The sequence below is a fragment of the Vipera berus genome (assembly GCF_964194415.1).
Source record: "Vipera berus genome assembly, chromosome: 12".
In the NCBI taxonomy this organism is placed as follows: Eukaryota; Metazoa; Chordata; class Lepidosauria; order Squamata; family Viperidae; genus Vipera; species Vipera berus.
In genome coordinates this window covers 21,151,078-21,176,367 of record NC_138215.1, presented here as the reverse complement: position 1 = coordinate 21,176,367, position 25,290 = coordinate 21,151,078, and the positions used below count along the sequence as shown (strand labels likewise).

The 25,290-nt window shown below is 42.8% G+C and overlaps 1 protein-coding gene across 3 annotated transcripts; it reads right to left on the bottom strand.

Moving 5' to 3' along the window:
• Positions 1–375: 375 nt before the first annotated feature.
• On the bottom strand, positions 376–24,383 carry ADAM10 (ADAM metallopeptidase domain 10). 3 transcript variants are annotated; one of them, XM_081337097.1, is made up of 16 exons: positions 24,099–24,383; positions 19,419–19,569; positions 18,199–18,317; positions 16,946–17,104; positions 12,985–13,094; positions 12,009–12,155; positions 10,941–11,033; positions 10,277–10,460; positions 8,412–8,575; positions 7,468–7,651; positions 6,823–6,973; positions 5,999–6,182; positions 5,368–5,476; positions 4,565–4,785; positions 3,089–3,215; positions 376–2,549 (listed from the first exon to the last, which is right to left on the bottom strand). In XM_081337097.1, exons 1-16 carry the CDS (start codon positions 24,151–24,153, stop codon positions 2,455–2,457), a joined length of 2,253 nt encoding a protein of 750 aa, XP_081193223.1. In that variant the 5' UTR covers positions 24,154–24,383; the 3' UTR covers positions 376–2,454. The 3 variants fall into 3 exon arrangements, with proteins under 3 accessions (XP_081193223.1, XP_081193222.1, XP_081193224.1); XM_081337096.1 differs by having other exon boundaries at positions 12,009–12,158; positions 24,099–24,382; XM_081337098.1 differs by lacking the exon at positions 24,099–24,383 and adding an exon at positions 20,835–20,989 and having other exon boundaries at positions 12,009–12,158.
• Between the last annotated feature and the right edge of the window lie 907 nt (positions 24,384–25,290).

The window sequence follows — 25,290 nt, the reverse complement described above, 5'->3', positions numbered from 1 at the left end:
ATAGTAGCGGGGGTCTCGATCAGCACTCCTGAGCTGTGGTTGATGGGACAGCAAACCCACCTTCCCTCCCTTCCCAAGGCCTCCCAGAATCCACAGTGCCACTTTCCCCCGACCTCCTCTCCGGAGTCTCGGGTGGAAGGGAAGCCCCCTGGCCCCTTCTGGGAAATGCCCTTTCCAAGCTGCGCGTAAGCCGGACAACTGGCCGGCCTGGGTCCTCCCTGGAAAGGCAGCAGCTGCGGTAGCCACCGTCCTGAGGCGATGGCGGCACAAGGCAGATGAATGGATGGCCGGGGCTGCCACGGACTCTTGCCGCAGCCTGTAGAGCGTCTCGCTCTGCTCGCCTTTGGACTCGGAGAAAGCAGGCAACTTCCGAAGTGATTTCATCAGGTCTGTTTATTAATGCATTTCAAGTTTCAAAAACCCTTACATCTGTTTGCACAATACTTTATATTTTTTTGCAACTTTTTAGTAAAAATTTCCAAAGTGAACAAAAAAGATACTGTATAAAACACAGTGGACATTAAACTGACAGTAGTATTAGATCGCAATTTGCCTTGATAGCTTTATTTTACCACATCTTGACTGCAGTGGAGAGTTCAGTGCATTTTTTCTTTGCAGAAAACATTAAACTTCGGCACCCAGTAAAAACAGGGCAGCCACCTTCTGCCGAACACCCTTGCCACAGGATAACATCACAAGCAAAGAAGTTACATGGTCCAAGATCTATCATACTCAAGAAGTTACTAAGAACTCTTGTAGAATAAAACCCACCATTTCAGAAACGCAAACCTAAGCTTCCAGTCTTTGCACAGTCTGAAAAAAAAATCCCAAAATGTAGTTTAAAATGATTTAAAAGCAACTACAGAGACTTCTAGCTAGTTAAGATCCTTCAGAATTATTTATAATCTATTAATCTGGGGGATTCATGTACAAAATTTGTCTCTAAACCATGTACAAAAAACCTGTATTCTGAAAAAAGCCACCACATACTGTACAAGTTTTACAAGGAAGAGATCCCATTACATTATTTTAAAGTTTTCTGCCTTGCTGGCTTGTGAGTCACACAATGAGACTGAAATGTCTAAATCTCATACTCTTGAAAAACCAAAACAAAATCCACAGCTTGGCTAGCACCCCCCACCCCAAAACACAACTGGGTTTCTAAGCACAGCCAGAAATATTTTGCAGCCATTTGGTTCCCAATCAGCTTGGCGCTTTTGGAAAACAGAAGCAGTGAATTCAAGCCTGAATAATGCCCTCTTCCATTTCCTGCATAGCAGTTGAGCGTATTGTGACCTTGCTTTTTCTTTCTTTAAAAAAAATGCCAATTATGTACATTTGCAGTAAAAACTTTGGGCCATTGTGCTGTTTGAGATCCTCTTTAGTGCCTTTCACATTCCTCAGCCTACAATAATTACACAACCACAGCAACTCCCGGAGTAGTGGCTTCTGTTTTAGTGGTTATCTTTTAAAACAGTTTCATGCTGAAAGATTACCCAGATACTTGTTAAAATAAAAAACAAAAGAAAACACAGCTTTACTTTCTCCCAAATTTTCAGAATTGGGATCCTTATTACCACTGATCAAGGTGATCTGATTACCAAATCATGGGGGGGAGAGTCAACTCTACGTTTGACAGAATATGCAAAGGTTTATTTTTTTCTTTTTGAATACTTCTGTGGCCCTCTCAAGAAGTCATGCCTCTGACCGTTCAGGGCCGCCCTGAGCGCTCCCGGGCAGGCGAGCCAAACCCTGGACAAGCTCTTCCCACAGCAGCCTGGAATCCTCTTAGCGGGGCCGGGCAGGAAGAGGACCTGAACCTGGACGGTGCCTCAGCAGTAATTCTGACCAAAATAGAGATGCATAAAAATTGCACAGATTTGACTGATTCACAATTCCTGTGTAAAGCATTACAGAATCCTGGACCTTTATACACCATCAACCTTCTGTTATCCTGAGTATGTCAATTAAACAGTAATTTCTTCATTAAGAGCATAAAAGGTTTATAATATAAAGGAACATCCATATTGCAATTATATTGTTTTACAATTGCACACAGAAGTACAGGTGTACGTTAGAAATACAATGTCTGCATATAACCACTTATGTACATTGGCAAAGTTACGTCTCCCCCCTTGAGGCAGTCTCGCTTCCTAGCCCGGCAACTGAAAGAGATGCTTTAATTCCTGCAAAGAGGTTCCGTCAGAGCTACCTTTGCCTGCAAGTGAAGGAAAGGCAACCGTGAAGAGCTAGCTGAGGAGGAGAGAAACGCTTTGCTTAAGACTGCTAAAGATCTGCTTCACGGCCGGCCACTTCGCTTTGGGGCAGGGAAAGGGGGTCTCAGGGCCTGAGAGCCTCCTCCATTGACCGGGGACAATGACTTAATACAGGTTTTCTTTGGAGTGAAATTTTCCCACTGTAGGCACTAGGAAGAACCAAGGCAAAAAGCAGCCCTCAGCGTCTCATGTGGCCCATCTGGTAGCTCTCTCGGGGCCTCTGGCGTGGAGGGGCCTGAGTCGTCGGGGGGGGTCTCCTTCGCTTCAAAGTGCCTGCAGGAAGAAAAAAAAAAGAGACGTGTTCAGAGCTGCCGACTGCAGCTCAGCAGCCCTAAGCCAAAGCTCTGGCAAGACCATTTTCTGGAAAGCAAGAGGCACCACTGCAGACCAGCCACAGCCGTGGAAACGGAAGCAATTCTCAATGCTCTAAATTCTTTTATAGGCACACATTTCCAGCCCTGGGAAAAGAGCCCCCTGCAGCCGACAGGTGGGACACCCTGTCACTTCTACTTGGTGCCGCCCTCCAAAATCCTTGCTTGCCTGGTGGCTCGGCTACTCCCCACGTCGGTTCCACCCTCGCAGGCAGGACAGAGCTGAGCCCTCTGATGGGGCTGTGGCAGTCAGGCCCGTTCCTCCTCCAGCCCTGGGATGAAGCACCCACGTTCCCGATGCAATTCAAACCGGAGCCTCTCTGGCTCCTACCGTGCTCTTTTCTTCTCTCCGCCGATGCGCCTTGCAGCCCAAGTTAAGCAGGGTGGACTTTCACCTCACGCCCCCAGCAGACATTCTTGCAGAGCTAGCAAAAGTCTTACCTGGAAGGGGTTTGGGTGGCGGCAGCTTCGGATTGCTGCTTGGGGTGTGAACGCTGCAGATCTTAATGAAGCCCGCCATCAACATGATGAGTGCAATGCCCATGAGCAGGACGGCCCACCAGTGCGCCTGGAGTTGTGAGACAGAACAAACAGGTCTTTTTCCCCATCTGACCGAGCTCTACGAAGGCTCCAGGCAGAAAGAAGAAACGCCAGGCCACCCTTCGCCCCAGGCTCCTCTAAGAGCTTCTGCAGCCTGTCCATACCCAGCCCCTGCAGAAGGGAGATTTACTGGCTGCCCATCTTATCATACGGTAACTCTGGGTGGCTCAGAGTTACAGATACAGCTAAAACACAAGTAGTTAAAATCTTGCAACTTAGCCTCTTGCTTAGTGACCTCGCATAGCCACACTGTGGTTGCAACACTGGGCATACTGGCCAGCTGTGCCTGACCTGCCCAACGTTACCTTCACCATGAGCAGAAAATGCTGCACTTGGCACGACTCTATCGAGAAGAGGATAGCCGCAAGGAATGCAGCCACAGGGGGAGTTAAAGAAAGGAAATGCAGAGCGATTTTGATGAAAACAAAATATTGCTCCGGAAGCAGATGAAGAGGTGGCCTCCAGGAGAATGAATGGAATAAAAAACACGAGTGATGAAATGATTTGGGATAAGCTGAAGAACTGCCGGGAAGTGTATTTTAGAGACGCTTGGGAGTCAGCGACATTTGAAGAGACAGATTGAAACAGCTGCTATAAAGGGACTCTTCAAGAAAAATGTAGTGAAGAGAAAGTGACAAATGTTCTGAGAACACTGAAAGTGGTAAGGCGCAGATGTCGATGATGTAACTGGAGAAACATTAACCCAGGGAATGCTTATGGAGGGCCTGCATAATTTGCTTAACGTATGTAAAAATTTCATCTGTGCTCTGACAACTGGGGGAATGCCATTATTGTTTCCTATGCAAAAGAAAAGGCAGCAAGTGGATGCAAAACGGGAGTTATTTAATGAATGTCAAAAAGGAAAAATGGCAGCCTGTCAGAGAGACAGCGTGGTGCTGGTGTAAACTAGTTTTTACTAGGTTTCCTTGCCTGAGATTTTAGTTTCTGTGACTTACTAGATCTGCTGAACCTTCCTCACCCCGAGAGGGAAAATTGTGCTTGGTGTGCATGTCTGTGTGCATCCAACAGTGTTCAGAGGGGACCCTTCTCTGAAATTCTTAAAGCAGAATTGGGGCTCTGGGCATTTCCCTTTTTCACTCCTTGCAGTGCACCGTCTTCAAGCAGTAAACAAGTCCACAGTGAAAGGGCTTTCTTCTTAGGCATGCTTGCCAGTTTTCTACAAATACCTTTTGAACACTGAATATAGATTTTAAATTTTGTTATCTTACCTTCAGAATATAAAAATTTTGAATGTTTCCACTTTCTTATTTTTGCAAAGAAACTGGCAGTTTGTTCAGAGCGTTCCTTCCAACTCACCACAATCCACTCGGCAATGTTTTCATAGAGTTCTGGGTTGAAAATGGCCTTCTTCAGCCTGGCCAGGGGGCCATCTGCATCCACCAAACGACAGCGCATGAATACATCACAGTAGCCTTTGAAATCATTGCAGGGGGACCCAGGCTGGAGGGTAATGGTTTTGTAATTGAAGTGAGCCTTCCATGCTTCAGATCCTGTACTGGCACAGGTTTCCGGATGCACTGGATAAAACAGAAACAATTTACACCTCAACACTATAGTTTTCAGAAGAGGAACATCAGGATCTTGCTGTTCAAAGCAGAAAAATGACTGGCATGGAACAGACAAGTCAGGACATTGCCACGGGCGACTCTCCAGAAAGAAATTAAAACTATGCAGGAAGTTGGTAATATTTATTCATAATTCCCGACAGGACGTAAGACTCTCCCAAGCCTTATTATGCCTCGTGTGACAAGCGTCTCCTCTCCCTGGCCATGCTGGTACCAAGTGGGGCACCACTCTTCTGAGGCAGACATCTCTTTAAAGCTGAGCAAAAAATGAGCTTTGGGGAATTTAAAAAAAAGGATGGAACTGGAATTAAATCAAATGATGAAATGGTTATCTGAAATACGAATAATGAGACTGCAACTGAAAACTCTTTCGACTCCAGAAGCAGCTGCTCAGCTCCAGCCAGACAGGAAAAGAAGGGGCAGGATTTTTACAAAGGAGGCAAGGAAATACTTGCTCTACCGCATCCCCGCATGCATTAAAATAGGCAGAATGCTACGATCCAAAATTAAGTTGCTTAGCCTAAGAAAACTTACTTTTCTTCATGCAACAGACATGGCATAGTTCTTTGTCATCCTTTGCATCAGAGCTGGCACAGGTACATTCTTCTAAGCTGAATTTCTCACAGATAGAGCCAGCACATTGCTGGGGAGGAAACATACTAGAGATGTTTCATCTTATCAAGCTCAGAATTAAACCAAACAAAACAGTAAAACGAATGCAGTGGCCAATTTTGAACTTCACCATGTTTGCCCTTTTCTTTCCTATAAATAAGAAATACGTCTGGCTACATAAAGCAGAGCCAGGAAAAGGGGAAGAGTTTGCTTCCCCACTTTGGCTCCCCAGAACACGATTCCAACCCAGCACCACCGACGTTAGGACAAAGTTGGGGATGACTGGAGGTTTCCTTCTTCTCCAAAGAATGTTTGGGGCGAGGACCCTCTTGGCCTGATCACAGACAAATGGGGGATCTGTTTCAAAAACAGTCGGTACAAACATTTTGGTTATCAACTCCAAAGGGAAAGAAAATGGCTGCTTTCACTGGCTGGCCTAAGACAGATGGCCGCAACAGGTCAACAGAAAAGAGCCACCCTCCGCCTGGGCCGGGGACACGAACGCTGGAGCCGAATGCTCTGGCTTTGTCAACACGCTTCTAGGACGACTTACACCACTGATGCAGACTTGGGTGTGTCTGTTGCACTCGGTCAGGTTTTTCTTTGCTGTGGAGGTGGGGCAGAAAGAAGAGTTACCGTCACACCTCCCTTCTTCTGCACACTCGGAATCATTCCGGCACTTTTCCTGCTCTTTCTTGAATTCACAGTGCTGTGTACAACAGGGGCCTTCGCTGGGGCTAGAAAGGGAGGAAAGATCTGTTGCCATTCCAACAGGCCCGGCCATTTCAAAGGGGATCTGTCTTTATTCTTCGGGATAGGCTCACTCCTATCTGCTCACTGTCAGTCAAGAGGTCACTGCCTGATTTCCCCCTAAAAGCATCAGGAGGATCCGTGCGCAGCTTGCTTTGCCCACAAGGCAAGAGTGCTTTGGCTGGGACTTAAATGGAGGAGCCTGCCTGGACAGGGGAGCGCTTCCTCCTCCAGATCTAGTTTAAGCCTTTGGTGTTATGTCTGACACCGTCATTATTTAAATAAGGCAAATTTCCAATTCTGAAGACAGCAATCAGTAAAATAATTTCAATCAACCAGCAATAAAAGGCAATGAAGGTGGCATGTATTAAGCCAGATTATCAAAAGCCAGATTTGCTAAAAGAAAGGGAAATGTATTTCACAGCCCTGGAGCCCAGCATGAGAAGCTGCTTCTCACTTTGCCTGCCAGTAAACTTTGACTGACGCAGGGCTTGGGATGCAGGCTTGCCAACCTGATGGGGAAATAAAAGGCTGCCCTCGCTCCTTCTCGGCCGAAGACAAGCCCAGGCCGAGGGAGGGAGGGAGGGAGGCCTCCTCCTACTCTCCAGACCAGAAAAGCCTCTGAACCTGCAACTCTTGCCGGGCCTCAGCTTGCACTTCTTGTCCTCTGGCTGGTTGGCATCGTAGCAGCACTCATCTTTGCACTGGTCACTGTAGCCACAATCACACTGCTCGCCTTGCTCTACCAGCCCGTTTCCACAGATGGGCTGGCCGGATTCTGAAAAACAAGAAGTTCTTCTGAAGGAGAACTCCGGTCATGAGGAAGAGGGAGACAGGACCATCCCTGCTTTTCAGCACCTGCATCCCCTTCTGTAAAGCAGCCACCGTGTGAGGAGGAATCGGCTCCTTCCTAGCCCAGCCAGAGATTGTTCTTGCCAGCCTCTGGCACATTCCTTTCACCAAGATTCCTCACAGGAGAGGAGGAAACGCAGTTCAAGGCCTACAGTCACGTTTCATCTTGTGTGCAACACTAAAAGTCCAAGCTTGCCTAAGCGCTGATTAATAAGCTCGGCTCTCCTTTCCAGAGGAGCTCGAGAGAGGACTGAGCGGCCTCATCTGCATCTCGGGGAGGACCAGACACAAAATACACTTTTAGAAAATGAAAAGCTACAGAATTTCAAGCTGGCCCCATTGATGTTCCCTGAATCTTCTCTTCTGATTTCCATCCCATGAAAAATAAAGACAACCAAATTGTGTAGAAGAAATACATACCAACAAAACAATTATTCCTCTTTTTTTCAAGCACTTGGCTGATATTCCGAATACTACAGATAGAGAATTTATTGTTGTTCAGTTTGTCACCAGAGGTTGCCCGTGCATACATTATGTAATTGCCATTTTCTTTTTGCCCCAGGTTTTTGGACTCTCCTGGAGTGCACTCTGTTCCAGAATCATGCTGTAATAGACAAAAATTGTCAGTGTTCTTCACCAGAAGTTGTGTGATTTTCTGCTCCTCAAAGAAGCTACCATGACAGGTGGGGAGCCGGTTAAAGCCTCCCATGAAAAAGGTAGAATGATAAGTAGGTGAAGTGGGTGAGAAAGAAGCCAGCACCCCCATGATTCACTCTAAACATCTTCACAACACTTGACCCAAACAGCCACTGATAAAGAACTCTGTGGTTTTCCTTTAATTCAGTGCACCAAATTATCCTGTTTATCCATTAACAACCATGTAAGAGTCTGGCTTCACTTACGCGAAGAGATTGTATAATCACTGAAGTCAGACTTGTACTGAACTGAAGCAAATCATTTCAGAAGCAGACAGAAACAGAAAGGGCCCCGAGCTATCAGATGAGAAGCTCACAACTAAGACAGAGGGACCAGCTTTGCTGAATCCAATGGAGGTGTACAATTCTCATGCAAGCGAGTGCAGGGACTGTTTTGCTGACACCTTGGCACGCATTTTTATTATATTTTGAGAGATTGGCAGGCTGCAAGCCACACATTTCTTTCTTTAGATCGGTTGAGATGCATTTTACTGTAAAAGGAGACAGGAGACCCTTTAGGCAGGTGACTTGGCCCAATTCATCACATTGTTTCATCCTGCAATGAGCAGGACCGATCAATTCTGTAGGCAGAGGGGATGGTTTAAGAGTTCCTGGATCTGCCGTAAAAGCTGGGCCAGCCAGGGAGACCTGGGACTTACACATACTTACAGGAGAACCAAAGTTATGTCCCACTTCATGCGCAAAGGTGATGTGGGAGACCTTAGGGGGGACGTGGGAGCCGTAGTTTTGCACAGTGATTATGCCAGTATTTAGGGACTTCTTCTTCCCATCAGAATAAAGCTTGCTTTTTTCACAGATTCCACCAGAGCTCCCTGTAATTAAAATCAAACAGTAATCTTTAACAAAGCTAATTAGAAAATGATTATTAAGCAGCAGTTAAAACAGCACTTTTAAACTAAAGAAATCATTTTATTATTAAAATACTTTCCAAATGTGCCAGTTTATTCTGATTGATTCTGCGAGCTAGTCAGAAATCGTGAGCGCTCTTTGAGCTGTTCTGGGACTGTAAAGGCGAAATCACTGGCTCTCCCTCCAGACAAAACAGTTCTCGAAGGCGGATATTCTTAAAGGTTTTATCTCTGTTGATGGCTAATTTGTCTGAAGGCTTCCAGGAACTACCTCGTGTTTGTGATTCAGCTTGCTCTAGGGATGCTCAGAGTTTCCCAGCTGAAACTATGGCCAAGTCTGCCCAATGCCTTATGAGATGAAGGAGTTTTCACCCTCTCTTTTGGCTGCTAGTTGATGTTCAGGATGCATCTGGTAATCTCCTGCCAATCTCTTTCTTTACAGCTGCTGTTGCGGACTGTAGATGACTCCTCTTTTTTCCCCTCCTTCAGCTGCTGGGTCTCTTGCTTTACTTGCACTGTTCTGGAGGGCTTCAGTTGGTTTGTATGCTTAAGTGACGCCATGTGGCTGTAAAAGTCCGTTGGTTGTTTCCGAGATATTTCTGATGTATGGCAATGTTATTCTTTTCATAGCTTGTGTTGGTTGTGCTGCATTGTGCTTGAGAGCCAGTCACTTTTTGATAAAGTTGTACGGGCATCCATTTTCTTGGAAAATGTGGTATAGGGAAGCCTGTTTTCTTTTTCTGGTGTTCTGGGTTGCTAGGGTATGTTTCTGCTCGTCTGAGAGCACTTAGTGCCGATTGTTTTTCAACACACTTGCATTTCTCTTTTGCCATTGTTTCCTCTGATGGTGAGGCTATCCAGGAAGATAGTGGGTGAGTGTTTTCTTCTTCTCTAGTGATTTTTATTTTTTGTGGATGATTTCATATGACTGTCCCTTGTACATTTTGTTATGTGGAAGGGTCGTATACACATCGGAGCCATACATTTACTGGTATCTGTGGAAGTGCAATACTTTCTAGAAGTTGCATCGGTCCCTGCTACAAATTCTGAGAGCGGTGATCCGCAAGGGGATTCACGGGGATTTGTTGCTATATTTCTCCATCCAATTGAAAGTAGATAGGCAGAGGATGATGAGATCCATAATTCTGGGTATTCTGATCTTAAGGGTATTTAGCCAGGTTGGATGTGTTGTGTAGTACTGCAGCCATGAATTCTTTATTTTTAATCTCTGTGGCTAGATATTTTAGTCTCTGTGGTTTCAACTAAAACCTGAGTCACTCTGTCTGCTGAGATAAGCAGATATTCTTGGGCTAAGTATTTTGCAACAACAAAGTGCACTCAGAAGTTTGTAAAATGAACAACTCACAATGTTATAGCTGTAAATAATGCATCTGATGCTGAAAGAATTGAAGCAGTCTTAAAATATATTTTTAAACACATGGGTTAGGATTTTTCAATTTTCTGGAAGTAAAATGATTATGCAGCCAGAGATTATGGTTAGTACCAGGAGATTCAAACTCTTTCAAGAAAATTTATCCAAGATGGATGTAAACTTCCAAACAGAGAATACTCACCTGCAGCAGCCCTCCAGATACCCAATAAAATGTTTCTTTTAACTCATTAAATTTAATCTCTAATGCTTTATACTATTTAACGATTATTTACCTGAAGGTGCTCCAACCCAGGCCAAGCCAAGGACACCATCATCAAAATCACGATCAGTAAACACATAGGCCAAACAATAATCATCGTGATTCTGCTCAGAATTAAGTTCTAGAAATTTCTCCACACCAATGTTTGGAAATCTGAAGGGATTAGAAGGATCTTTTTCATCTTGGGTAGTGTTGATCTGAAAGAAAAATATATTGTATACTTTTGGATAAAGTAAAAAAAAACTCTACACCTACTTGTTTTCACAAGTAATGACTCAGAGAAGAACAGTATGAACATTACCCACCCCAAAGCAGAGAGATGAGGTAAGGATTCTGCAGATGTACAGTTTATTATGCACAGGTGATGGCCTGAAGAGGTTATTGCCACGAAAGAGTGAAAGACGAGCACCTGAGCTGATCCACTCAATCAGGACATGAAACTAACCGAGCAGCACAGACACCCTTCAGCTTTGCCCGTGCAAACTGTCAAGTCAAGAAGCTACAAATGTTTTCCTAACATTTGCAAGTAAAAGATGGCAACATAAAAGCAAAGCAATCATTTAAATAAAGTTACTAGCTATTGAGGCTTGTCAGTGGAAGAAGAAACCCAATAAAAAGAGGAAAATACGACTAAATCAGCAAGTGCATAAGACTTACACTGTTTTCTGTATACTTACTCTAATTCGTTTTACCATAAAACTGATATTTCTGATTCCTGAGAAATCTGTAGATTGGTAAATTGTGTCAATTGCTTTAACATGGCTGGAAATCTAAAAGAAAGAGGAAGTTAAAGACATTGGCGGTAGATCCACTTCCCTCTGCAACCTGAAAGATCCATTTTTCTAACTCTGGGTGCCCAATGGCAAGTGCTGGTCTGTGTCTCTAAGTCAGGCTCCAGCTTTTCCTCAAGCAGAGAGAAACCTGCGCACAGCCTTTGGCTCACTTCACTTTAGTGACCTCCTGACTTCTTTCCATATCGGGATTTAAAAGGAATCACAGTTAAGTGTCAAAACAAAGCAAACAGACTTGGGGCTTGGTTTTCCAACCAAAATTGGTTTTTATTTATTAGATTTTTACGCTGCCGTTATTACTTTATAAGTAACTCAAGGGAGCTAACATACATAATATTTCTTCCTCTTTTCTCCACAACAACCATCGGTTGAGGAGAGTTGGTCTGAAAGAGATGGACTTCATTAATGATTCTTGGTTGGCCTGGAAAAACCCGAGTGAAACTGAACTCTCCCTTGTTTCTCCTCCTAGGCTCTAGGCGGGAGGAGGCATATCCCCCACCCCCGGCTTCCCCAGGTTCGTTCAGGACCCCATACATTATTGTCTCTGATTACAGCTACCTACGAGATACAAATTCGGAAAGTGGCCGACAGAAACTCTTCAGATTCAGACAGGAATCTTTCTCAGTCCTCTTGCCAGAGCCACAGACATAACCCAGACCTGTTCACAGGCAAAGCCTGTCCTCTACAACTGAGCAACAGTAATATTATCAATCTCATAAATTTCACTGGATATTCAAATTTTTTACTCATGTTTTCTTCAAAAGAGACCGCAGTGCACATCCACCAAGCAATACACATACTGCAATTATCACACTTGTACGCATAATTTGCTGGAAAGAAATGCCTGCAGTACTACATTCAAAGTTGTATTGTGACATATGAAAGCTCTTCCACTCTCTTGCCCTTTATTTTGACAAGGAAACCAACCTTCCACAGGAGCCAGCAGGAGCTTACCTGTGCAATCACAGCTTCTCGGGTTCCGTAATACCTGAAGAAAAGATGATCGGTTTGAATATAGAGTTGACACGTGTTCTTTTCAGCTTGCGCGGCTCGTTTTTTCCTCAAGAGCTCAGGTTCGTCTCTGATCTGTTCCTCAGATGGCTGCTAAAGCATAAGAAGTCAATTACATTTAGGTACAAGGCATTTATATAGCCTTCCATTTCAAACAATCCAACCTGTACGTGAGAATAAGAGGACTAAAACAAAGTTATGGACCTCGTCATTTCTGGAGTGATGTGTCAGAAGGTGCCAATTTCAGGTCAGCTCTTCTCCATCCCAGCGTACTTCCCCCTTCGTCTTTAACCCGCACAATCTCAGCTGCTTGCAGCCAGCCACATTTCTCTAAGTATATGTGATGGGAGAGTATCTTGGAGCTGAAGATCTTTTGTCTCCAATTAATTTGCCTCACACAAAATTTAGCCAAGGGCTGAAAGGAAACAAAATACCTCAGGAGCCACCTGGGTGCGCGAATCATGGAAAGAAAGCCACATTTCTGGAAATTCAACTTTTGGGGCCTGTTGCTATCAGGTACTTAAAATGTTCTTAAACCTGCCATTAATTTTAGTAGAAATTTGAAAATCTAACAAATCAACTCAATCTATGGATTGTAGCTACAGATAATTTAAAGACGGATGGGGGGGGGCAGAAATGTAAAATTCTCTACATTATTACGTGCAAAGTTCAGCCAGTTCTACATAGTAGATATTTCCAAAAAACCCAAAGCCTTCTGGTAACATCTTGCAAATTCAAACTGAAAAAACTGCAAGGAACACATAGTGATACCTTATCAATTCAAAATTAGATAAACCAGGAGCTTGTTTTGTGTCACATCATGTCAATAGCAGAATACAATTTTCCTGGTCAGATCAACAGTAGATACACAGGAAAAATAACAGGCATTTTATCCAATCATTTATTCCATGCTTGATACCTGGTGCCTTGGCTCTTCTTCTGCCCCCCTGGCCATTTGGTATTTCCTCATCCTTTCAAAGACAGCATGATCTGCACAGCCGCCTCGTGGCCCATACTTATGGGGATATTCTGAAACAGAAAGACTTGCTGGCACATATTTTCCTCTAGAAATGGTTTTAAAATTAAGACACTCAATTACTAATTTTAAAATGTATTCAAATCAGTAGGATCAAACAATGGAAAGAGCCAAAGAAGTTAAGAAATATCCAATATCAATAACAATTTTAATGAGGCTTAATTCAATCTGTTACACAATCCTCTCTCTTTTTGCAGAGTAGGGCATTAAACAGCAATACACAGCTAATACCAGGTGTCCCATGGGCTTTGTTTTCCTATTAAAGATAAATTTGGCACAAAATCCTAGCAGCTGCGGGTCCCCTTGACCGCCACATCCCATGTTTGGCTCAGTTGTACATGTGGGTTGCATATTGTGGAACAATCTCCCATTGGGAACAAAGCAATTCCCGTGTAGAAGTGTTTAGAACATATTAACTAAAATTTTCCAATGCTATTGCTTTACCTGCTGCTTATATTGGTCATGCTTTTTAATGTTGTTTTTATGGATATTTGTACAGCAGTATTATTGTCAGTCATCCAAAGCCAGTGGAAGTGAGCAGCACAAAAACCTTCTAAAAATGAATTTAGGATCCAAGCAATCTTCAAGCAAGGGATGATATTTGCCCTGGCAATGATTACTTGTTAACTCCTTGCTAGCTAAAAAGAGTTTCTGGGCAAGAACAAAGCAATTCTAATCTGCATAGTTTAATAAAGCAGCAGTCAAATGAAACTTCCCTTTTAAACCAATGCATCATAAGAATCAACCTGGGTACAATCTTGAATCACTGGATTATTTCTAGCTATTTTCAAAAATGGGTCCTCTGACACAAAGCTATCCACTTCTGACAATTAATACCTTTCCTTTACAGCAATACCTTGCATATATTGCATTTATTTAAAAGACTTATATAGCCACCCACATTATGCAACATAAACCTGAGCAGGTTACAAAGAATAAAAACAATACCAAATATAACACCATCACAAAAATCCCTGGTGCACCCTCCCCAACAATACTTGACAACCCCATAAACAATTATACTGGGCTCCAGCCTCACTACAGCTCAGTGCTTGTGAGAAAAGGTCTTCAAGGCTCTCCAGAAGGCGAGGAGGGCAGGGGTCTTCTGGATTTCAGGGGAGGGCAGAGGCTGCTACTGAGAAGGCCTGCTGCCTAGATCCCATTAGATAAGGGAAGGCACTGGGAGCATGGCCACCTCTGCCCTGGGGGAGTGGGTGGATACCCTCTGGGAGATGTGGCCCCACAGATAACCTGACCCTGTGCCACTTAGAATTATAAGCAGAGTAACATGAACAAATTGTTTGCATTTGCTTCCCCACCACACAACTTGTGGATCTTTATCTGCTAATCTGGATCAGCTTCTACATTATACCCCTTCCCCTATCGAATTTAGGTTTATTGCAACTTCATCATTTTTATCCAAGCAAATACAATCAAAAAGACAGGTTACCTTGAGAATAACAAAACAGCCAGTAAGCATTACTATTTTCTATCACAATTCAACATCAGTAGCAAAAATATGCTGGGTGCCATATCTAGAAATGCTTCTAGAGCTATCATATGGCTGCTGCTCTCAATTTCCAATGTTTTCTGCAATGACTGATACTCTTCTGGCAGGGCCCAAGTAATGCCCAAACAAGACTGTTGCAATCACAGTGGAAAGAACTGTAACTCTCTCCCTCCTGGCAAAACCATTTTTTCAATAAATAATATCCCTTGAATGTATAAAAACTCATTCAAATAATTGGCCTATCCCTTAAATCAGAATAAAAGGGTTGCCCTTATTTGGTCATTAAGCTAAGAGAGAGCAACATGAACAAAGGTCTTTGTAGGAAACAGTTCAATATCTTTATCTTTATTAGACTTATATACCGCCCTTCTACTGTAGGACTCAGGGGGGTTCACAAGGTTTTTAAAATAACAATACAATTACAAAAATTAAGAACAGTTAAAATAATTACATTTAAACCTTGAATAAATATAAAACCCCAATTAAAATCCAATTAAAACCCCAATTAATACTCTCAGTCCAGGCCAGAAAGCTCAAAGTCTTCAGGTCCCGGCGGAATGAGCAAAGGTCCTGAGCAGTCCTGAGCTCTACGGGCAGCTGATTCCAAAGGGCAGGCGCGCCCACAGAGAAGGCAAAATATAATATAATATAATATAATAATATAATATAATATAATATAATATAATATAATATAATATAATATAATATAATATAATATAATATAATATAATATAATATAATATAATATAATATAATATAATATAATATAATATAATATTACAACAATATAATCCTCATTTTTAGAACTGGCTTTTGTTTTAGCTCTGAATAAGACTTCCTTGTCATGCTGAACATATGCCACATTGTTGTGTCCCAAAAGCACTAACAGAATATTCTTGCAAAAATTAAAATACCGGCTATGGAAGGACTCACTCATTAACAATATAAATTCCTTAATCTGAGGCATTTGCCTGAACTGATTGTAACCTTGTACACTTTATATACAATGTTCTCAAAATCCCTTTAACTATGTCTTATTCTGTGAGCAGAAACATTACAAAATGTTTGGAATTGTAAACTACATACCGAATTAAAGGCATGGGGGTCTCTTTGTGAAAAACTAGCAAGATTCTTGATGCATTTGTTAAAGATCTATCCAGTATTTTCCAACTTGAGTATCCTGAACGACTAACATTAAATTACTTAAATCCCCTAAACTGTGTTGGCTTAAAACAAGCCTTTTGCTTTTTTTTCTTTCAAAACAATAATAAAACAGCAACATAATTTCTACCACATTCCATAGCCTATGCTTTCTAATGAAAGTTCTATTAGCTCAATACTTTGCTTGGCTCATGCATTTTTTCATTTTCAAATCTGGCGAGACATTCTTGTTTCTGTGACAGAAACAAAAACAATCAATTTATCTGAGGGAATCAGGAAATATACGGTAACTGGTAAAATCTGTAGATTGAATACTAATCTGAAGAAGTACTATCAAAAGTAAAAGGCGGGGATCCCAGTGGTAACAGTCAGAAGGTGGAGTCATATTAGAAAGCAGAAGACCAAGCCTTCTTTACACAAAGTGATCTGCAGATCATGCTTTTCCTACAATATAGTCCTGATATTACAAGTTTCCTTGAAAATAATTAACTTAAATAGACAGCTGACAACATGATGAGTTTATATTCCAGCATGCCTCCAAATGGAAAAAAGGATAAGATGGTCCTTTTTAAAAATAGAGAGATAAGGAAATAACAAATTTACATCCGATACCTTGATTTAACTGCATGCAATACCACTAACAATTACAGTTGAAGGGTGATATCTAATAGGATATCAAAAGCTTTGTGCATTTAGGAACTTGTTGCTTATATTAGCTGAGTACTTCAGGAGACACTTTAAATGATAGGAAATGAAGCTCAGGAACTTGTGTGAATACCTGAAAGAAACTTCCTCACTAGAGTCGGTCCTATGAGGATTATAGCATTTTCTAAGCAACGTGACTCACCCTGCTCAGGATAGGTGTCCCTCTACAGCAGTGGAAGAGTGAATGCTCAGTGAGCCTCACTCTGTTTTAAGATTTAATGTCCTGGAAACCTCACTCACTCATAGCTTTTGTAACCTCTTCTATATAGCATAGCATATAGCTGACTTTGTAATAATGCCGCTTGGGGTGTGTGTGAAAGCCCTAACAAGCAGGCATATACATAGAATGAAGGCTACTGCTAAGCTTGTAAGCCGCCCTGAGTCTTCGGAGAAGGGCGGGATATAAATGTAATAAAATAAATAAAAATAAATAAAAATAAATATTTTCAACACAGAATAAAAACTTACTAATATCATCTTCATGATACATGACAGAATGAAAAGGTAGGGCTTTGTCCTTAATATATCTTTCTGCTGGCTCAATATAAAAGGTTCCAGTGTGAGTCTTGACGAATCCCTCAAATCTTCCATCAACAACAGACCCATGGCTAAAGCTTCCCTGTTCACCTGTTTAAAAAAAGATGTAGGCTTTAGAATACTTGTTTATCAGCATCAATTCCCAGCAAGAATAGGCAAGACCCCCGAGTCTGAATTATGACTTCTCAGCAAGTGATCAGGAAACTAATGCAGCATTCATGAACATGCCTGTATCAAGTTCTAGTCCTCACCAATATCCATAAATACCTCACATTTGGTTCTGCTAGTTCTTTGGGACTGGAATTTCAGTTGCTAGACAACGTAATCTTTAACCGACCTGATTTTGCGACCATTTTTACAGTGGCCATTAAGCAAATTGTTGCTGTCTTTAGGCAAATCACAGGGTTACCTGAGCCCTGCTTCCCCAATTGACTTTGCTGCTGGAGGCAGGCTGGGAAGGCTGCAAATCATGGTCAGCTGACTGCAAATGCTGCAAGCTGCTGCTAAGCGCCCAAGCCATGACCAGGGAACCGTATTATGCTCTATTACTTTTCAGTCTAGACCCTATTATCTTACTTTCCACATCTTTAAATATTAGTTTACTCAGTTTACTTCCCGTGCAAATTATTTCCCTTGCAAAAGTTACAAGCAACATTTTTGTTTTAATTTTTACCAAGTATATTAAAAAATGTAATTCAAATGTAGCTTTCCTTCAAGCCTGAGAACGAATAGTTCAGTACCATATTCCAAAATACCGAGGAGCACAGGTATTCTCAGGTCGCAGAATGTACCCCAAGCCAGAGTCTATTGTGGGAAAGAACACCCTGTGCTGGTATGCCACATTTTCACATGAACTGTAATGCAAAGCTTTTTGTGTGAAACTGAACAGTCCAAGGAATGCAGCATCTCATAAATGTAGGATCTTTTGAGCTATTGTGCTGTAACATAGAAAAGACTCAAATCAAACTTTTTTCTTCAGAAAGATAACAGAATTATGATAAAATGAAGGGGAAAAAGGAATGTGAAATTTAAGTGTACTTTCTGGCAACTTTTTAAAGACAAAAATGAACTTTCTAAAATTGTTTCAATTTTACACAAATACAGCCTATTGCTCTGCACTGCATAAATGACTAAACAAGGAGCTATTGCTAGTTCAAAACAGAAACCACCATTCCTGCACTTACCATAAATGTGCCCAGTGTAAATATGGGAGGTATCATAATCAAATACTTTATCTGACATCTCTAGCTTAAAGTCATCACTAAAGAGGGACATCTCTCTCTTCAGTCTCAGATTAAAATGTCTGCAAAGGGAAGAAAGACACATTACATTTACAAAAGGACTTCTCACCATGAGCTGATATATAAAAATGAATGTCCTCAACTTTGTTAAGTATCTTCCCTTTTTATATTTAGCATTTTTACTTGATATGCATTTATATCTAAGCATAGTAAAAGACCTTCATTTCCTTAGTATTTGAAGGGAATCAACATAACCTGAAGCCCCATGCACTCTCTCACATCGTAATTACAACGAAGGAGGTTAGATTACCTTAAGTATAATCATATTTCAACTATTTACAGGAAAACATACGCTATCTGAACATGGAGGCTAGGTTTTGTAAATTACAAATACTATCATTTTATGCTATATCCTAGTTCAATCCCAGCTAGAAACACTGCAAGATAAAATGCTAAAGAAAAATTATGGATTCAAGTAAGACAACAGCAATAGTTTTGCTGGTTCATTTGGCACTTGCAGAGAGGTTGCCACAAGCTGCTTTGCACAGATAACATTAAGCAAGCCAGTTGGCCGCCACAATGTGCACGAAATTAATATACCTCTGCTTATATGTTTTGATGTACATTTTAAAAATAGATTGCTCTTAATTTTGCAGAATTTATAAATATTTGACCTAAGCTCTTATCTAGGTTCAGTAAGGAGAAAGGGGAAACCTGGCAGATTTACTACATATATTTATTTGCCCTTGGCTTCCTTATGCAGATATAAAAACTCAAGAACATATCTTATTTGAATACAGTGCAACCATTTTTAAAATCTGGAAAACTTCAGAGATGGGAAAAATGTATTTTCTTTTCTCTAAAAATATGCCAATACACAATTCTTTCATATCTGTACTTGGAATGCTGACAGAGCACCTCAATATAGATTTACATGTGCAGAGGCTGGAATATTCAACAACTCTCCAATTCCCCATATATTACCAAATACTTACCTCGGAGCTAACAAAAACATTAAGATTGGAATATTGATCCATATCGGACTTCAGTAGAAAAAAATTCTAACTTTACATGTTGATAGAATGTGGATATCATGTTTACTGTTCAGTTATATTCAACTGCAGTTAATGGTTATGGGGGAAATTAACTGACATGATATTTACCTTCCATGAGCATGAAAATCTAAGCGCAAAAATTGGTCTTCATGAGATACTGCTCTTTTGGCACGCTGGTGTTTTTGGTGTAATGAATCCACATCATACGACAGTCCTTCATAATGTCTTATGTATTTATTTAGAGGGTTTCCATACTGACCTGCAAAAAAAGGAGTGGATGGATATATTAATCACAAGCATAGTCTACAGTACATTCAAATTTTTGCTAACAAAAACGAATGATTCATTAATAGAAAAAGTGATTATATTATTTGAAAAGCATAAAAGAGATCTATTCATACTGTGATGTCAGAACAAGGAAATGGAGCTAATACAATTAAAGCTGTAGCAGAAAGAAGAAACACACAGAAAATAGAAACTATGAAATGAGTGGACATGAAATCTAAAAGCATATTAAAATTACACTGCACATGTTCCATTCTAAAGCTTCTCTCCAGGTACAACTAACAAAGGTTTTCCAAACACAAGTCCAACTGTCCACCTGAGGCCAAGGTGTTTTCTTGTTCCCAAATTGAAGGACATGTTTTTTTTTCTGTCCAAGTACAAATGTACTGACAGGGAGTTTGTAAACTGCTATCATTAGGTTCTTCTTTACACAAATGACAATTGCACGCAACACTGCCAGGCTTTTAGTAAACTCCTTTTTCCAACAGAGAAAGAAAGAATTCTTTTATATCTCCAGACTGACAAAGCTGCCAGACTGTTCCCCATTTCTTTGGTTAAATAAGCAATTTGTGGAATGCAAATATATTAATCTAGCAAGCAAAAAAGGCAAAAAGATATACTCATAAAACTTTCATAGAAAAAATAGTAAGTTTATAGAAAGCTATTTTTGAGCAATTGGATGATAATTTAATTATTTGATATGAAAACAACTATCATTTGCAGAACTGTGTTTCATCCATTTTTAGTTAATTATTCAATCAGCCACAACAGCAGCAAGATGCAATGACTGTAGTGCATTAGGTTGATTTACTAGAATTCAGCATCACTGCTTTGCTTTCTTACAGGGAGGCAGACATTCCAAAAACATTCATGCTTCTTTGGTCACTGGAAACAATAATTGGTATACTTGCTTTCATTTCCTGTTCTCCACACATGATTTATAGAAACATACTGTACTTGGCAAATCTCAGTATTATGACAAATCTTACTTTGGGAACTTATTTAAGTGAAAAACAAAATCCCCAACTTACCAAATATGGCAATATTTTCCTTTCCCCCCCCCAAGGGCACTTTTGTAATTATTAAGTGAATGCAGAATTTATTTAAGATATCAGTTTTATATCAGTTGAAAATGCAGTTATCAAATCTGCCAAGATGCATGCAGCATATCAGTCAACTAGCACTGAATCTATGATTCAGATGAAAGAGGTTATTTATTTATTTTTTTACCAGCAATACCTATGCATGCCTCTTTGGTCCAGTAGTGGAAGAATAATTTTTACTTGTTTGTATAAAGTCTCCAATTATTCTGTGCACGGGCTGGTTCCAAGGTTTCCCATCCCTTGTTGCAGAGTAACTACAAACTGGAGACTTTCATCATGTCAAAAGAAACATTAGATTGTAAACACTTAGGAAATTGTTAACAGTATAAATACACTTGTATTTATTTTTCAGTCTAAACATTCAACAATGTTTTTTCAACTACTTCTTTATTAGCCTCAACTATTATAGACAGTGTTTTTGGCCAGGAATAGGAAACAGTGATTTAACAAAGATGATTAAAGTAAGTGGAATCTGACTTATTACAAAACTCTTAAGATCAGCCTTCGGGCTCTGACTTTCCGAAGGACAGGCTGATATGTTTATAGGATTCCACAGTGTGTCTGACATCAAAGTCATGATTCAATACACTACACTATGACAATCATTCCTGCGTTTTGGGTTAGAGAGGAATATTTTGTTAATTAATACCTCAAATATAATTTCATACAATTGTATAACAGGTTCCTAAAGGAGTGTGTATTTAATTCTAGGAGCAATAGAGGTAACAAAACAATATAAATGCCACTGCTTAGTTATAGCTTACTAAACTTTATCCAGCAAGATAAAAAAAAAGAATCCTACAGGGTGAGAAATTCCGAAGGGCTGAAAATGGCCCTTCCACCTCAGCTAACCAACAGCAAAAGTGAAGGAAATCCAAGACTGCCACTACTCTGTCACTCCTGTGGTTAAGGCTAAGAAGATACTTCTCTCATGTGCAGTTAATTCTTGGAAATGCCTGCTGTTGAAAGAATATGCAAGCTCTTGAAATATATAATTATTTCACTGATTTCTTGGTTGAAAACTGACCAAATACTTTAAAAAATTATCTTTAAAACCTGCTGACTTTCTAGTCGCAAAGCAAACAAACATACTTGCACTCATTGTGAAGAGTTAACAATATTTTAGGAATGAACACATTCCAACATAATCAACACACAGGTCATGTTTTCAAAGATGATCTGAAATGAACTCTAACAAGCTCCATGGCAGAAGGAATATGTGAACCAGGAAATGTCCTAGTCTACCATTCGTATCCACCCTACCAGGCCTTTAATTAACAGTTTATTTCCATCTACAGCAATTGGCAGAGTTTGGATGTAATATGGTACAGAATGTTTAGTTCAAAAGTGAAAACAAAAGCCTTTGCTATTTCTTGCACAAAGGGAAAGGTGGGGGGTGGGGGGGAGAAATACCAAAGATGCCTTCAGGTTACTTGAACTAAGTTTTTCATCATACTTAGCATAAAATGATATCTAAACTATCATAAATTTTTACTCAACTGTTCTTTAGTAAACTCAAAAATAAGAAAACTTTCTATTTATAGAAATGCATAGAATTTGTCTTTTTTCCTGAGCTCTGACTCAGTTCTAATTGGTTGGTTGGTTGTTTTTAAATACTATACGAATCCAGTATTTAGTCCAATTTAGAACTTACTGAAGACTGATGGCAAAATTCATAATTGCAACCATGGATTTTCTCTTTTAGAAACAGTGGATTTTATTGCCAAAGATGAAAGCGACTCTGATATTAATTTTATCAACAACCTTAACAAAAGTGGTCAGACATTTTGAATAATATTTGGCCCTTCTGGATATGTGCTGAGATATGGGAAAATTATTTTTAAAGAAGGGAAGACTGCAAATTTTCAAACAATTACAAGTTTTACAAGGGACAGAATAACATTTTTGGAATAGTGTTACCAATCATATACAGTACAATGAAGAAAGGTGAACAAATTGAATTAAAATCCAGACAAGACAGAGGTACTGGCCTAGGATTAAGTGTAATGTTTTCTGATGTGCACTGATATATATTATGATTCAGAATTTAAGACGACTGTCCAGAGGAAACTCCTCAGCCCATCCCTGATCCAGGTCTTCCATTAGTGCTGAAAATTATATACAGTATGTCAACCTCTCTGGTTTCAGAGATTGTTGGGTCTTGGTAAAATTTATCCACAAAGTGTCCTCTGATTAACAGCCCTGTAAGAAGTTTGTTCTCTGCTTCACTCCCAAACTGGAACATTCACTCTTCCCACTTCAATATTAGCACTGCTAGGCTTCATCTCAATGAAATGTTCAGGACCTTATGATACATTTTATGAATTTGCAACATAATTCAGAGCAACCCATATATTTTCTTTATCTATTTTAGCCCTACAGCTCTAAATTCACCTACAAAGCACTGAAATATCAGAGACCTTCCTATGATTTCGTTGTTGCTATCACATCAGGCAGGACACCCATTTTCTGTTCCTAAAGTTTCCTTGCCACAGTTACATTTCCGTTCTTGAATGGTGGCGCACAGGCGGGAGTAGGTTCCCACTGCCTCTCTTCAACTTGCTACCGCTTGGGGGGTCTTCAGAAAAGCATTTGGCAAGTATGTCCTGATCAAACACCTTCCTTCTCAGCTTGCCGAAACCGCGGCTAACTTACGGCTGAATTAATCAACTACTATATGAACTTTTAAACTTAACGCAACTTTCGCAATGGCAGAGGGTACCTAATCCCACTCTAACCAGTTAGGTAAGGAAGCCTCTTGGGCGCCACCCAGAAGCTACGGACTCCCCCCCCCCTTCTGCTTTTTGGCACGCGCCAAACCTCGCCCCCCCCCACTTCCTGGTAGTATCGGTCACTCCCGGCTGGCCCTACGACATCAGCGGCGAGCCGTCGCGCCCTTCCACGAACCCCTCGGCAGGAAAACCCCGGAAGGGGCTGCGCCCTCCCCCTCGCGAGGCGGCCCGGGCCAGGGATGCGATGGTCCAGCTGAGGGGGCGGGCAAGCGGGGTCCCTGGCCCACCTTCCCGGAGGACCCCCCAACCACACCCGGCCCCGGGGACCCCCGGCCGCCCCAACTACCGGAGCCCCCGAGGCGGCTCCGGGCCCCGAGGCAGCCGCCCTGCTCCAGGAAGCGCCGACTGGGCAAAGTCTACCCAAGTCAAGGCCGGCTTCGAGGCGGCGCACGACGGCCCAGCCAGGAACCCGCCCGCCGTGGCGCCGCCCGGGCCCCCGACAGAGGCCGGAGAAACTTTCCAGGCCCGGCCGCCGCCGCGGCGGCGCCGGCGAATTAGGGCGGTCGAGCGGAGCTTCCGCGGCCGCGCAGGCCGGCGCTCACCACCGCCCGCCCGGCCGGCCTGGAGGCTCGGGGAGCGCGCGGGGAGGAGGCCGCGGCCGGGCTTACCTCCGGCGCCGGCCGCCCAGGAGCAGAGCAGGACGAGGACCCTCAGCAGCACCATCTTCGCCCGGCCCTGCCAGGCCCCGCCGCTAGCCACAGCCAGGTGGCCGCCTCTCGCCGCCGCCGCCTACCCACGAAGCATCCGCCCGGCCGGGGAAGGAAGGGCGGGGGGACCGCGCGGCGCCGCTTCCTCTTCCTCTCGCCGGCGCCGCCCGCCTGAGGCCTCGCTCCGGTTCCCACCAAAAGTACCTCAGAACAAGCTCCCTCCCTTAGGCGGACGGGCGCGCGCGCGCGCGCCTCACACGGCGGTCGGCCGCTGGGCCGGCCAGTCAGCGCTCGCCCCGCGCGCCCCCGCAGCCACCGCCCGCCCACCCGCCCGCCGACCAGCGCGGGGTAGCCAGTCACAGACGGCGTCCGAGAAGGGGAAGTAGGCGCGGCTTCGCCAGAGCCCGCCCACTCCAGGGAGATTTGCCTGGCCCCGCCCCTTTTGCCTTTCCGAAGACGCGCTTTTTCTTTCAGACGCCCTCTCCGTCGTCACCTGATCGGAAGGAAGGGAAGGACGGGCCGGGGTGTTGCGCCACCCGCCTGCGCCTGCGCCAATTTCCGTGGGCGGGAGCGACGGGGTCGGTCTTAAAGGGCAAGGCGGCCGCGTCCTGTCTACGGCCGCCCGCTCCTGCGTGGACGGCTGGGCCGGGGTTCATGGGGACCCAGTTTGGTTCTTCGCCACGTTTGGAGTTTTCCCCCAGTCAGGTTCCCCTTTCTCTGCAAGGTGCGCAGCAGGTTTTCTACCCGAGTCCATAGTCCCAGCAGTCCTGGGCTGCTGGGCGGGCTGCATGGAAATCAGTGCCAAATAGAGGGGATTTACGCAGTGCACTCGATTCCCCGAGACCCCAGGCGGGGACGAGTCGGCTCCCCCGTCTGCTTTGAAGGGGCCACTCTGGTCCTATTCGCGCAGGATCACCCTCCGGTGGCTGCCAATTCCGTATGGTATCGGTGGCCGTTTCCACCGCCCGAACCTGGGGCGAAACTTCGCGGGCCGAGCTTGATGCGGCCTCGGGCCTCTTCTTGTCGCTCCTGAGCGCTTTGCCGAGTGGCCGGTTCCGTGTGGAGAAAACCTCCAGGCTCCTTTGGAAACCCTCTGAATGAACCGCCCCTCATGTTGACTGCCGGGTTTGCGTTGGTGAGGCTGCTTCGTCTT